This window comes from Crocodylus siamensis, chromosome 8, assembly GCF_052110815.1.
Source record: "Crocodylus siamensis isolate JL-2025a chromosome 8, ASM5211081v1, whole genome shotgun sequence".
In the NCBI taxonomy this organism is placed as follows: Eukaryota; Metazoa; Chordata; order Crocodylia; family Crocodylidae; genus Crocodylus; species Crocodylus siamensis.
The window spans coordinates 46,686,176-46,699,519 of NC_143402.1; the positions used below are offsets into that span (position 1 = coordinate 46,686,176).

The 13,344-nt window shown below is 51.9% G+C and overlaps 1 protein-coding gene across 3 annotated transcripts in view; it reads right to left on the reverse strand.

Moving 5' to 3' along the window:
- KLF8 (KLF transcription factor 8) overlaps positions 1 to 13,344 on the reverse strand; it is a 98,063-nt gene that overhangs the window by 14,084 nt on the left and 70,635 nt on the right. For all 3 annotated transcript variants that reach the window (XM_090058954.1, XM_090058955.1, XM_090058953.1), the window contains one exon: positions 716 to 1,313. In XM_090058954.1, the coding sequence (XP_089915080.1) occupies positions 716 to 1,313 (598 nt within the window). The remainder of the gene's footprint in view (positions 1 to 715; positions 1,314 to 13,344) is intronic.

Sequence of the window (13,344 nt, forward strand, 5' to 3'; positions counted from 1 at the left end):
TCTGGCTGCATCCAGGGACCAGCTGTAATTCATGGGTGGGTCCCTGGTGTGAACTCAGAACCCATCAAGAACAAGGGGATGGGTCCACAGCCGTCACAAGGCAACACTAGGGGTCAGAAGACCCACAAGCAAGAGCGGCATTTCTCTGGCAAAGGCAGGGCAGGGGTTTTGCCTACTGGGAGGCACATGGTGCCCGCCTACAGCAGCAGTACCAGCACGCCAGGCTTCCTCCCACACCCAGCCAGATGAGACAGGCTTCATGGGACTGGACAGGCTCCGTCACACTCTGGGAGCTGAGCCAACAGGACGTTTATGGAGCCTGGGCTTGGCTGGTCTCATGATGCTGCTGGCCCTGGTGAGAGGTACCAGATGAAGAGCCTGGCAGATCAAAAGGCCTCTCGGCCATGGAACTGGGTCAGCAGAAGGCCAAGCTTCCCTCCTCACCAGGTTCCTGTTGACATGCCTTAGCCCTGCCCAGGAAGGTCCTACCTCTAGGCTTTCAGCTTTCAGTCAGTCTGGCCCCCTCCAGCCCTGAGAACCCTCTCCCCACCTGCTCTCCAGCAGCTTTGTTTATATGCCCGCAAAATCCTGATTTGCAATCCCCAACTAATCCTCATTCCAACCATCCTGCCCATACAAAACTCTGCTGATGTCCCCACCCTGAAGCCACAGCCTCCCCTGCTATTCCCAGGCCCTGATGGAAAACAGGCCTTACCAGACCCAGCGTTCTTGCCGTCACCCCCAATGAGTGGCACAGTGATGGCAGCAGTGACCCCATCTGTAGGCATGGTGGTATAGACCACGGGCAGGGACTGCACCACCACAGGGATGGTCTGCAGGTTGCCCATCTTGCTGGGCAGGTTGACAGAGGGAATGGTGTGGATGACGTGGAGGATCTGCTGCCCGCCGCTACCCTGCGTGGATGCCAGGATGGAGCCCGGGGACAGCACAGCAGGGATGGCCGAGGTGGACGACAGGCCCGTGGACGACAGGCCTGTGGACGACAGGCCCGTGGATGACAGGCCCGTGGACGACATAGAGACCACTGGCGTCTGGATGGGTGGTGTCACCAACATGGGTGAGGACCTGATAGAGGAAGACACCTGGGAAGAGGACTGCAGCGACCCCTTGGACTTGTTGAGCGACAGGTCCACAGGCTCAGCCTGGGGCTGGTTGCAGTCACTGGCCAGGAGCTCTTCAGGGGGCTCAGTCTTGATGTCTGTCAGCAGCACTGGTGGCTCCAAGGAGTTCTCCTCCAGCAGCGACGAGGAGCTCATCTTGGGCAGCACCTTACTCTGAATTGAGCCCGTGGCCTGCAAAGCAAAGGCATCAACTATAAGGGACAGCCTCCTTCACTGGGGGCACTGAAGAGACAGGGGCAGGGGGAGGCAGGAGACCCCTCCTCGCAGATGGGAAACTGAGGCATGGAAAGGAGAAGTATCTTGCCCTAAACCACCCAGCAGCAGAATTTGGATGTCCAGATTCCCACCATGCCCTATGCACTAAAACCCACTGCCCAGCTTGGCAAGCCCAAACCCTTCACACATCCTATGGGTCCCTGGGCTAATGAGAAGTCTTTCTAGTATAACACTGGGTTAGTCACTGACAAGCACTTGAGGCCAGAGGCAGGAGGACAGGAGACTGAGCTGGAACCAACTGCTTATCTCTGATCACAGGAGACAGCAGGGCTGCACGCAATCTTTTCCACATTGCAGCAATCCCTGCAGCCCTCCAGCACCTGACTCTCTAGGTCCTTTCATGGGCTTTTGGCTCTGCAGAAGCAAATGCAGTGGCAGATACCACTCCTCGCCCCCAGAGATTAGAGAAATGCAGTGCAAAGAGATGAAAACCTGTGGTCACAGATCAAATTGCTGGCAAAACTGACGCAGAACCTTGGAGTCCTGCCTCCCCACCCTGTGCTTAGACCAAGCCTCCCCCTCTGCATGAGCTCTTATGTGCCACACATTATAAGGACAGAGCCAGAGGCCCAGCTCTCTATATTATTTCCTCAGTGGGTCAACCCACAGGAAGATAATGTAAAGTCCTCCACCCATAACAAGCCCTCTCCAGCCAAGTTGGATTGATCACATTCCTTTCTGACCTGCACTGAAGAGGTTTCTTTGGCTCAGAAGGTACAGGGGCCAACCAGAGGTAATGCTCTTCTAGACTTGGTCCTAGACAAAGGAGATGACCTGGTGACCAACTTAAACATAGAGGGCAACCCAGGCGACAGCAACCATGAAACCATCACGTTCACTGTCTGTCACAAGGCAGACAAACTAGATAGCAGGACTGAAGCTTTGGACTTCAAAAATGCAAATTTCTACAAGCTCAGGTCACTAGTAGGAGAAGTGCTGTGGGACTAGGGACTGAAGGCAAAAGGTATACATGAAGAGTGGTCGTTCCTTAAGGACACGATCCTTGAAGCACAAAGGAAGTCCATTCCCATGCAAAGGAAAGGTCACAAGAGGGCAAGGAAGCCTTCTTGGCAGGCAAAACAGGGAAATCATGGTCCTCTTAAGAAAGAAGAAAGAGGTGTACAAACAACGGAGCCTTGCGGCGTGCCCCATGGAGGACAATACAATAATGGCCTGCACTTGTAGGGAACAGATTAGAAGGGCTAAGGCAGCAACTGAACTAAAATTAGCAACCAGGATCAAGGACAAGAAGTCCTTCTTTAGGTACGTAGGGATCAGGAGGAAAACACATGGGAGCGTGGGAGCACTGTTCAACAACTAAGGACAGCTGGTTACTGATACTCAGGAGAAAACCAAACTCCTGAATGACTACTTTGCTTCCGTATTTCACCTGGCCAAGGGGAAAATCACTCCAGCTAGGGTACAGAATGAGCAAGGTTTAAATAACTGCCTTCCTACTGCTGCTGTAAAACTGGTGTGTGATCAATTAAAAAAAACCCAGACATACAAGTCAGAAGGACCAGATGAACTTCATCCAAAAGTACCGAAGGAGCTGGGCAAAGTCATAGCAGAACCGCGAGTGAAGCTCTTCCAAAACTTATGGCGCTCCAGAGAGGTCCCTGACAACTGGAAGAGGGCCAATGTTTTGTATCCATCCTCAAGAAGGGGAGGAGGGAGGACCAAGGTAACTATAGGCCAATTAGCCTAACTTCTATCCCATGGAAAATCCTGGAAAAATTCATCAAGGAGTCTATATGCAATAGGCTTGCATAAGGTAAGATTCTGAATGACAGCCAGCATGGCTTCATAGTGGGCAGGTCTTGTCTTACCAACCTCATCTCCTTTTACAATCAGGTAACTCACCACCTGGATAAGAGAGAAGAGGTTGACATTGTATACCTTGACTTCCAAAAAGCTTTTGATCTGGTATCCCACGATGTCCTCATGAGGAAACTGGAAGACTGTGGGCTTAGCTGTGAGACAGTCAGGTGGGTAGGCAGCTGGCTGTGGGGTAGGGCCCAGAGAATTCTACTGAACGGATCTGTGTCGTCTTTGCAAGAAGTGGCCAGTCTTTGCAAGCACCGACCCTCAGGTGTCGGTGCTTGGCCCAGGCTTTTTAACATCTTCATCAATGATTTGCACGTGGGGGTGAACACCCCACTGGCCGCATTCGTGGATGACACCAAATTATGGGAAAGCGTGGTCATGCTTGAAGATAGGCTGCAGATACAGGCAGAGCTAGGCAGGCTGGCAAGTTGGGCAGATCGGAACCAGATGAAGTTTAACATCAAGAAATGTAAAATGCTTCACCTGGGGACAAACAATCCTCTGCACACCTACAGGCTTGGCAACACCAATCTGACAAGCACTATGAATGAAAGAGACCTGGGGGTAATAATTGACCGGTTTGAACATGAGCCAGCAGTGTGGTGGTGTAGCCAGCAGGGCAAACAATACTCTGGCATGCATGAATCAATGCATCTCCAGCAAAACCAAGGAAGTGATTCTTCCGCTCTACTCGGCATTGATGAGACCACAGATGGGGTACTGCGTCCAGTTATGGGCACCGCACTTCAACAAAGACATGGAAAAGCTCAAGAGAGTCCAGAGAAGGGCCATCCATATGATCAGAGACTTCCACAGCAAGCCATACAAGGAAAGGCTGAGGGATCCTGGACTCTTCAGCCTGAAAAAAGAGAAGGATGAGAGGGGACTTGGGAGCAGCTTACCGCTACATCAGAGGCGTACAACAAGGGCTTGGTGAACAACTGTTCACCAGGGCACCCTTAGGGAAAACAAGGAGCAATGGTCACAAACTCCTAAAAAACCATTTCAGGCTCAACTTTAGGAAAAACTTCTTCACACCCAGGGTGTCCAGCCTGTGGAATAAGCTGAGGTGGTGCAATCGCCTACCCTGGAAATCTTCAAGAGGAGACTGGACGGTCACCTTGCTGGGGTCACCTGATCCCAGTTATCTTTCCTACTTGGTGCAGGGGGCTGGACCTGATAATCTTCTGAGGTCCCTTCCGGCCTTACAATCTATGAAACTATGAATCCTGGTGCATCTTTGAAGGGACTCCCTAGTGCCTCATGGTCAGGAGAGAGAAGAGTCCCACCCCCACCCCCAAACAGGCAGCATGAAACAAGTCAGGCTTGAGCATAATATATTAATTCCAATTATGACAAACGTTCTTTGCAACGTTTTAATGAAGAGAAACTCTTCACCACCGTTGATCCAATAGTATAGTCCTCTCACAGCACCCAGCTATTGGCCAATCAAGATTCACATCTGCATTCATAAACTGGACAATGGGACAAGGGAGTCACCCAAGAGATATGAGTTGGAAGGAAATCTTACCTAGTGCAGGGGTTGGAAAGGGAGAGACCCTGGGATCAGGCCCATTTTTGAACTGGGGTATCAGGACCATGGGCCTGCAGGAGGAGCCACACAGATAAGCTGGGAAGTTTGCAGTCAAAGCTCCTTGCTACTGGGGCTTTCAAGGGCCAGGGGGGAATCTGGAAGATACTGTCAGATACGGAGGGCAAATGCTACTTATCTGAGTTCTGCAAAAGAAGGTGGGTGGGTTAGTTACACCTGCAGCCAAAAGCTCCTGGATGGGCCAAGTCCCTAGTGTGCCTGGCTACTTGTTTTGGATATCACAGAGGAAACAACATATTGTGGGAGGAACTGCAGCTCTGAAAATAGTGTGCTGGGCATGCTCACCAGAGCTGTAGTCCCACAGCACCCCCCACAACCTCCAGAACAGCTCAAATCTCCAGCCAAACCTGCTTCAGGGAACTGAAGTAGCCCCACTCCCCTCTCTGCCCTAGAACAAGAACCTCCTTTAATTCTCCTTTTATACAGGGCATCCCAAAGGACCCCATTACACCTACTGAAGAGGCGGCCACTTCTGGGGAAGAAGATGGCAGCCATGGTGAACACAGCAAAAGGCAGGGAGATTGAGAATGGAAACATTAAACTCAGGGGATTACAGCAAACCCGGTAAGCAAGGAGAGTGCAGCGGCAAGCTTCACACCCAAGCAGAGCAAGGATTTAGGTTACAAAATTCTCATTTAAAAGACACACCCAGCCCAGCAATACTGCAGGGAACTCCATTTATATCCACATAAAGACTGCTGCAGCTAACTGGAGCCTGCCAGCATCAGAGTCTGCGTTTCTACGGAACCCAAGAAGCTTAAACCCAATCATTAGACTATGAAGCCACCCTGCCACTGGGAAGTCTGTAATCAGCTGGGATCCTGGATTTCTCCGATTAAAAAAAAAAAAAAAAAAAATCTCCAATTTTCAGATAAAAGAAAGTGACCCAAAATCCGCATTTTCCTATGATTAAAATGAAACACTACTAAGATAAATAGATAGATAGATAGACAGACAGATAGAGTGGTGTTTCATTTTAATCACAGAAAAAATTGGATTTTGAGTTACGTTTTTAATCTGAAAATTGGGGATTTTTTTTTTTTTAATCAGAGAAAACCAGGGTCCCTGTTAATCAGGAACCGGAAACCCAGGTGCTGATCCTGACAAGTCAGCTGTCTGAATGTGGAGGGCTTTTAAACGTGAGGACATGGAAAGATGGTTTCGAAACCCTCTGCCAACAGTTCTCTGCATCTGATCCTGAGTGATGCTGGGATAACTGCTCCCAGCAACCTCAAACCGTGAGCCTTTGGGATTAGGACATAATCTCTGCAAGATTTAACCTCGCTGGAGACCAACTGGTGAGGTGGTAGATTCTGTGGGTACTCATGGCCAGAAAAGCAGATCTGTTTCCCCTCTCTGCACAAACAAGCTACTATTCCTGCTCTCCCTGCAAAGCCCTGACAGCAGACTGCACTGGTCTGCCTCAACTCTATCACACCGCTAGCTCAGCTCTCCCAGGACAGCCCAGGCTTTCACTGCTGGTGTATGATGGGGAGAACTTTGAGGTGGATTTTCTGATTCCCAAACCAAGCAAGCCCCTCCCCAGCCATGTAGATCTGCTTGGGAAGCCTGATGGGAAGCCTGAAGGGAAGTGCAGGGAGCAGCACAAAAGTCACAGCTTGTTTATGTATGGGGATCTGGCTGGGAAGCACATGGGGAGCAGATCTGCTGAGTAAGACACTCTTCTGACAGGAGCATTTGTTAACATAGCACGGGCTTGGGCCCAGTGGGAAGCGTCAACCTGACACCGGTGGGCAACAGAGCCCAAGGTCATAAAGAGAGCTGCTGCCTGCCTATGGGTGACAGGGTCCCAGGAGCCAGACACAAGTTCCACTCATCACTTTGGGCATAGGAAGGATAGCAATATGGGAGCTGGTGCCACATAGGCACAGGGGCTTGATTTGTCCCTTCATAGCCTGGTTAAAAAACAGGGCAGCAAGACCCTGGGAACCTCAGAGAAAACCTGGTGCTTCTGAGCAACATTACAGTAATCCTAAGTAACACCTGCATTTCTCCAGCACCTTCCCTTGGTGGAGAATGCTCTTTATAAACACTCATGCAGTAACTAACCCCTTCCCACACCTCTGGCAGGCACAAACACCTCCCTTCCCTCCACTCACATGCAGGGAGGCACAGAGGTGACAACTTGTCCCCAGGCTTTCCAAGGCAAAAATGGGAGTTGAATCCAGGCCTTCCAGCTCCTGGTCTGAGCCCCAACTACACAGCCAGCCTTCTCCTTCCAGATCAGACACTCTGAGGAGAGACGCACTCACACCTCTCCCCCTTAGATTTCCAATGTGAAGTCTGCTCCCAGGTCAGAGGCAGGGGAGGTGCCATTTCTAGCTTGGCAGATGACAGCCATGACCCCCAGATGCATCTGGGACAACACTATCCCAATTAACAGATGAGATGATCTGCTTAGGTCCCTTCCGACCCTACCAACTATGAGTCTCTCATGTTGGCCAGCTTTTCCAGCAGTGGCAGCTCCTTGGACCCAGCCCTTTGGGAGAGTCCAAGCTCTGAGAGGAAATCAGTGAAACTTGGAAAGGGAAAACACTAGGACAGAGACTGAGACTGTCTATTAGATGTGCATGGCTCAGCGTTGGGGAAGAGGGATTCACCGGGGCTGGGCTTGCAAGACGCACTGCAATTTTATGCCATAGTGCTGTGGGGTAAAATCTGGGAACAAAGTGATTGTCACTAACCTCTTCTCCCCCCTGGCCCAGCCCCAAAAGCTGTTGGCAGCATAGAGGCTGCGGCGTGAAGGGCCCTGAAGACAGAGCTGCCCTCTGCATCACAGTGCGGGGAGGGAGAAGGGGGCTTTACTATCACTGCCAGAGTTGTGTACACTGTGGAGGAGGGAGGCCCCCAAGTAAGCATTGTAAAGTTTGTCACCAGCTTAGCATTTCCATCCAAAAGAGCCTTGGCCACCACTCCCCTGCCCAGCTGCCTGCAACCAAGGGCACAGGCATTCAGTAGCGAAGGGGACAAGCTCTCCTTGCACAGGATTCAGGTGCTGTTGAAAGGAGTACAAAAGGTATCCGAATACAGCTTGTTCCTAACCTACACTGCCCCTTGCTATAGTAGGGCTGGGCTCCCTCCACACACGCAGCTCTGCTCCCACCCCAAGAGTCCTCACCTGCATCCTTGTGCCCCCTCCCTCCACCCCAAACCATGGAGGGTCCTGGATGCCTCATTCACAGCTTCCCCTCAATTCAAAAGACCTGCCAGCAATTTCAGTGCCAATCCAGGCCCCTAGGCAATGCACTTCACACCTAAAGAACCATCCCCTCCCTCCCTCCCCTACAGCTATTTAATTACCCAAAGCCTGCCCCCAGGCTTTGGTAGGATGTGTCAGCCTGTACTGAGAGCAAGGAGAAAGAGGGAAGATTGTGTCAGAGGTAAAAGCCATTCCCAAGCCACTCCTCAGCTTCACACAGGCCTGGAGCTCTGAAGGGCTTGGGAGGGAGGAATCGCAATACCCAGCTCCTGCAAGCCAAGCCCCTGGATGTTAAATGGGGAGTAGGTAGGGGGTGGGATGTGGAAAGCTCAAGTGAACAAAAGCCTCCCCCCACTTCCCCAGCCCTACAGCATGGGGGACATGCCTGTGCGCTGCCATGAGAACTAGGCAGAATCTGTGCCCTGCTCTGCCTAGACCAAGGGCGGGCAATTATTTCAGGAGGAGGGCCACTTACTGAGTTTTGGCAAGCCATCAAGGGCTGCATAACAGGCAGCCAGTGGCAGAAAAATATTTATTTTCTAAATTTTTTAGGGGCCCTGCAGGCCACATTTTGCCCTCCCCTGGCCTAGACCCACAGCTGAGGGCAGCAAGTTGGAGGACAAATGTAGGAGCCCATAAGCCAATGCTTCCCCTGAGAGCACGTGGGTGGGAATAGCACCTCTGTAATATCTCAGTGGATGAGAGAGCCAGGCTCAGAAACCCTGCCCTGAGTGTATTTGTCCAACTGCTCCCAAACCAGACCCTGTACAGACCAGGGTGCCACAGGCAAGTGGGAGGGTTGGCATATCTTTTGACTAGCTGGCAAGATACCATAGAGCAGGTCCAGCATCTGAAGGGCCTGCCCATGCATTCAAGCAGCATTTGGGCCTGAGCCCCAGAAATCTGGCAGGCCAGAACTCAGTCCTCTTTCATCTCTGCATCTCCAGCCCTGTCTTGCAAGCCTAAGAGGCTGGATCCATGGGGACCAGCATCTGTCCCTCAGGGTGATATTCCAAACAAGGCATTTGATCATCACTGCCTACAAGACAGAACCTCAGCAGGACCAGAGGATGAGGCTTCCAAGCCAAGAAAGCCACTGGCAGATGGACGCTCTGAACAACTCCAGCTATTCAAGGGTTTCATGGGAGGGAGAATGGCCAGGGCAGGCGGGTGCAGCATCAGCCTTTCAGACACTAAGGGGACCTGTACCAGGTGCCTGGGTTGTGGTAGGGCAGCCACTAGGTGCTGCTGTCCTAGGGCAGGCAACGTGGGAAGCTGAACTGGGAGCGCCAAATTATGTCAGTTTTACCCTGGGCTCTGCCCTGCCTCCCACAGGCACACGGCAGGGGGGTCAGTGGCAGCAGCAGCTGGCATGACCTGGCACAGGGCCCAGAAGCGCTGGTGGCAGAAGCCCAGGTTGGGGGTGGGGAGGTACAGGAGACCCTCTAGCCACTCCCCCAGTAGCAAGGGCTGCAAGGAGCTGGGGGAGGGCACACCAAGGAGAGAGGCCCAACTCCCAGCTGCTCCCTCAGACTGCATACCCGGAGGGTGGAAGGAGGCGGCTCATCAAATCTGTGTGGCTTGTGCCCTGACCCAGCTGTGACCCCACCCTCAAATAAGTCAGGCGCATGGCCCTCCCTCCCCATCCCTGCGACTGATGCCTCTGCATGCCCAGGGCCTGTGCCAAGCGCTGCAGCGCCCAGCCATGCTGGCCCACACTCTGGATGGGTGCAATATCCCAGGCATTTCTAGAGCACTGCCTGGACAGGACCAAGGTCTGCACAGCCAGCTTTCAGTGACAAAACAAATCCTTCCCTTAGCAGCTGAGGCAGGCCCAGCCCACGTCTGTCACTCCCCTGAGCGGAGCCACCCACTCGGAGATCCAGCCCAGAGCTGCCTGGCTCCTTGTTTCCTCCTCCCCCGCCTTCTGGCAGGCACTGGCCGTGTGCAGACTGAAGGCAGGCTGCTCTGCTGGGGTGAGAGCCAGGCCGGGCTTGCCACGCTCCATGGGCCTCTCTCCACCGCTGCGGTTCAAGGTGATGCAACCCACAGCCAAGGGCCAGGCACCCCACTATGGGTACAGCCAGGCTTGACACGGGAGGCTGAGCCTTCCCTGCTCAACAGGCTGCCAGATCCTCACCCCAGCCCCTCCCCATCCCAGCCCTGCCAGATTTATGGCCACTCCCAGCCAATCCCTCCCATCTGTTTCAGCATCCAGCTGCCTGGGACCACATGGAGCCCAGATTTCTCTCTGATCCCCTCCCCCTCCCCCAGCTTTCATCTCCCAGCCAGTGCTCAGCAGGGCCACTGCCCCCTCCCTGGCCTCTCCCAACAATCCCACAGGCCCAACTCCCCCTTTCATGGGTGCAGGTGCTGCTGACAAAAATCAGCCCTGACGGTCAGGCCTTCAAATCACACCCTGCTCCAGCTCGGACAAGGAAGCAATCCCCCCCACTCCTCCCCCCCATTAACTCCTTCCTGACCATGCTGCTCTGCACAGAGCCAAACCAGCTGTTCCATACAGCTCTGCAATCTCCACCCTGAGAGGCTCAGGGCATCATCCACACAAGCTGAGGAACAAATGTTGGGGTCCAAGGTTGGAATCAAGTAGCTAGCAGGGGCAACGCGTGGCCAATGTGGATCAGTTCTCCTTGGCATCAGCAATGGGCAGCAACTAAGTCTGGAGAAGCCCTAGATAAGCTGAATGTCTGAACCACCAGAACCTCCGGGGCCTGCAGACTGGGCAGAAGGACTCACACGACCAGCTTCTCTTCCAAGTCATTCAGGGACCTGTTTATGCTTGTGCCAAGGCTCAGGACTCTTGGGTCTGAGACAGACGCTGCATAAACCGGTTTGACCCAAATCAGTTAAGTCTGATACTACATTTAACCAGGTTTACCTCAAACTGGTTTCAGCCATTTTCAAACTGGTTTATGAGCACTGAACATCTGTTCTGTTACAGGTTTAAACCAGTTTCTGATCACTTAAACTGGTTTACGTGTAATGTCTATTAAGATCAAGTGCAGTCACTGCACTGGCCTGTTTCCTGGGGCCAAGATCACTTTAGAATGGTATTGTAATGGATGTTGACTTGTCCCATGCACTGCGGACAGGATACCTTATGAGAGTTAACTATAGTAGTGGTTCCCAACCTTTTTAGACCACGTACCAGACGTGACTGTGCACCAGCATACTGCAAACCAGAAGTGACCAGCATACTGCGGAACAACAGTCAACCCTTTTTTACACTGCTGGTCACTTCCGGACTTCTGATCTGGCAGCCAACCCTCCTGCGGACCAACAGCCAGCCCTTCACGGCCCAGGGGTTGGGAACCTTTGTATTATAGCCTCCCAGTGGGAGGATCTCAGCTACACACCGAACTTTATGGAAGTGGAGGACTCCTACCCAGCTTGCTCTTTTAGCTTGTTGGCTAAGGGCAAGTAATTGTCAGATGCATCTGAACTGCAAGACCTCCGAGCTTGGGCATGGCAAGTAGGATGTCTGCCAATGGATTTGAGAATATCCGAAACCTTGACCTGAAGAGTCTGGGATGGAGAATACTCGCTAGTGGTAGTACCACGTGGATTTGAACAACTGAGTTCTGCTCAGTAGATAGGATTTGAAACCGATTTGACTAATTCGACCTGGAACACGAAAAATTTTTAAAAATCATAATAATAAGGCTCAAGACTGAGCCCAGGCTGAGGAGCCAGAGTCCCCCAACTAAGGAATTTTTATGGCCTCTAGGAGAAGACCTCATTATTTTTAATGCAACTGCAAAGCTCAAAACTCCTGGGTGAAGCAGGGCTCTCCAACAATCACCATCTCATAGATGACTCATGAGAGACTAAGGGGCTCAGACTTGCACAGGCTCTCAAGGGATGCCCATGGTATGTGGGGGACTAAATCTAAATAGCCCTGTTCAGAGGTGAGCGATGAATGTAACTCAAGCTGGTGACCTCAGCAATTAAACAAAAATCCCTATGTAAAGCCAGGTCATTACAGATCAGCTAACATGTTGGCAGAGACACAAGCAACACAAAGCAGTGAGCCCAATGAGTCTGTGCTCTGTTCCCCCACTTCACTGAAGATGCAAGGGCCCTGCAGGAGACAGTGGTGGGATAATATGACCCAGAGGAAGTTTCCTTCTCTGCCCCCCCACATTAGTCATGTGGGTTAGGGGTGGGGCAAAGCAAGGAAGCAAAGCGAAGAGCCAATCAAAACCCTTTAAGAAAAAGTCTTTAAAATTCTGACAGCGTCCTTTAAAAATATAATCAAACATACACATCACTGAGGGCTACCATTGGCGTAAAGGCAGTTTGACTATTAATAGCAACAGTAGGTGAACCGAGCACCCTTTCCCCTCCTGCCACAACAGGTATGTGGTCTGGCAGATCAATTTAGCCTTCTAACCTTCCCCTACTGCATTGACCACCACCACCTCTCGGGGATTAATTGGCATGCAGATGAGAATCAAGCTAATGCTCCTTGTTAGTGCCTAGATACTAGCCCTGACCAGCAGAACATGCACAGCTAGCTGATAGCAGCCTGGGACAGAGAATGTCCACATCGGGCTTCAGCAGCAGCAGCAAGGACCAACTCATACCCCACAGGTCACCTTTGCTTGGCTCAGCACAACAGGAAAGGGATGGGCAGGAGATTGGCCTGAGCTCCAGGGAAATAACTGCCGGTTCCTTACAGCAATCTGTCACCACAGAAGGCTTCCCCAGGGCAGAACTCCAAATGTTTCCCTTCCATGGATGGACCCAAGTTAATGGGTTTCTCTCCTGGTCACTGACCCAAGTCAGCTGGTATCTAGAATTAGAGCTATTGTGCAATGAGTGTCTTGTAACAAGCTGGTTAGTGTGGGGGTGCACATCACTACCTACTACTAGAAGTGATCAGAACCGCCCAACCATGAACCACAGGCCCTACACTGCTAACCACAAAGGAGAATCCCACCCAGCTTGAGCTCAAGTAGTAGGGGCCTCAGTGGTGGGAACATTTATCTCCATTGCCACTGCAACATGCCAAGCAGCCAAAACACATAGTATGCATTCCAGATGGCACTAAGAAATCCTATGGCAATAGTCATCCTTCTGTTACCAAACAAATTCAGCTACCTCAGAATCAGAAGTGAAGGACTTGGAACCTCTTCCCTAACCTCAAGCCCCAAAACACAACTCAGCAGGCTCCTTTTGATGGACTCTACATGCAATAAGTCGATGTCTACAAATCCATCTCAGGCCCTAGGGCAGGGGTGGGC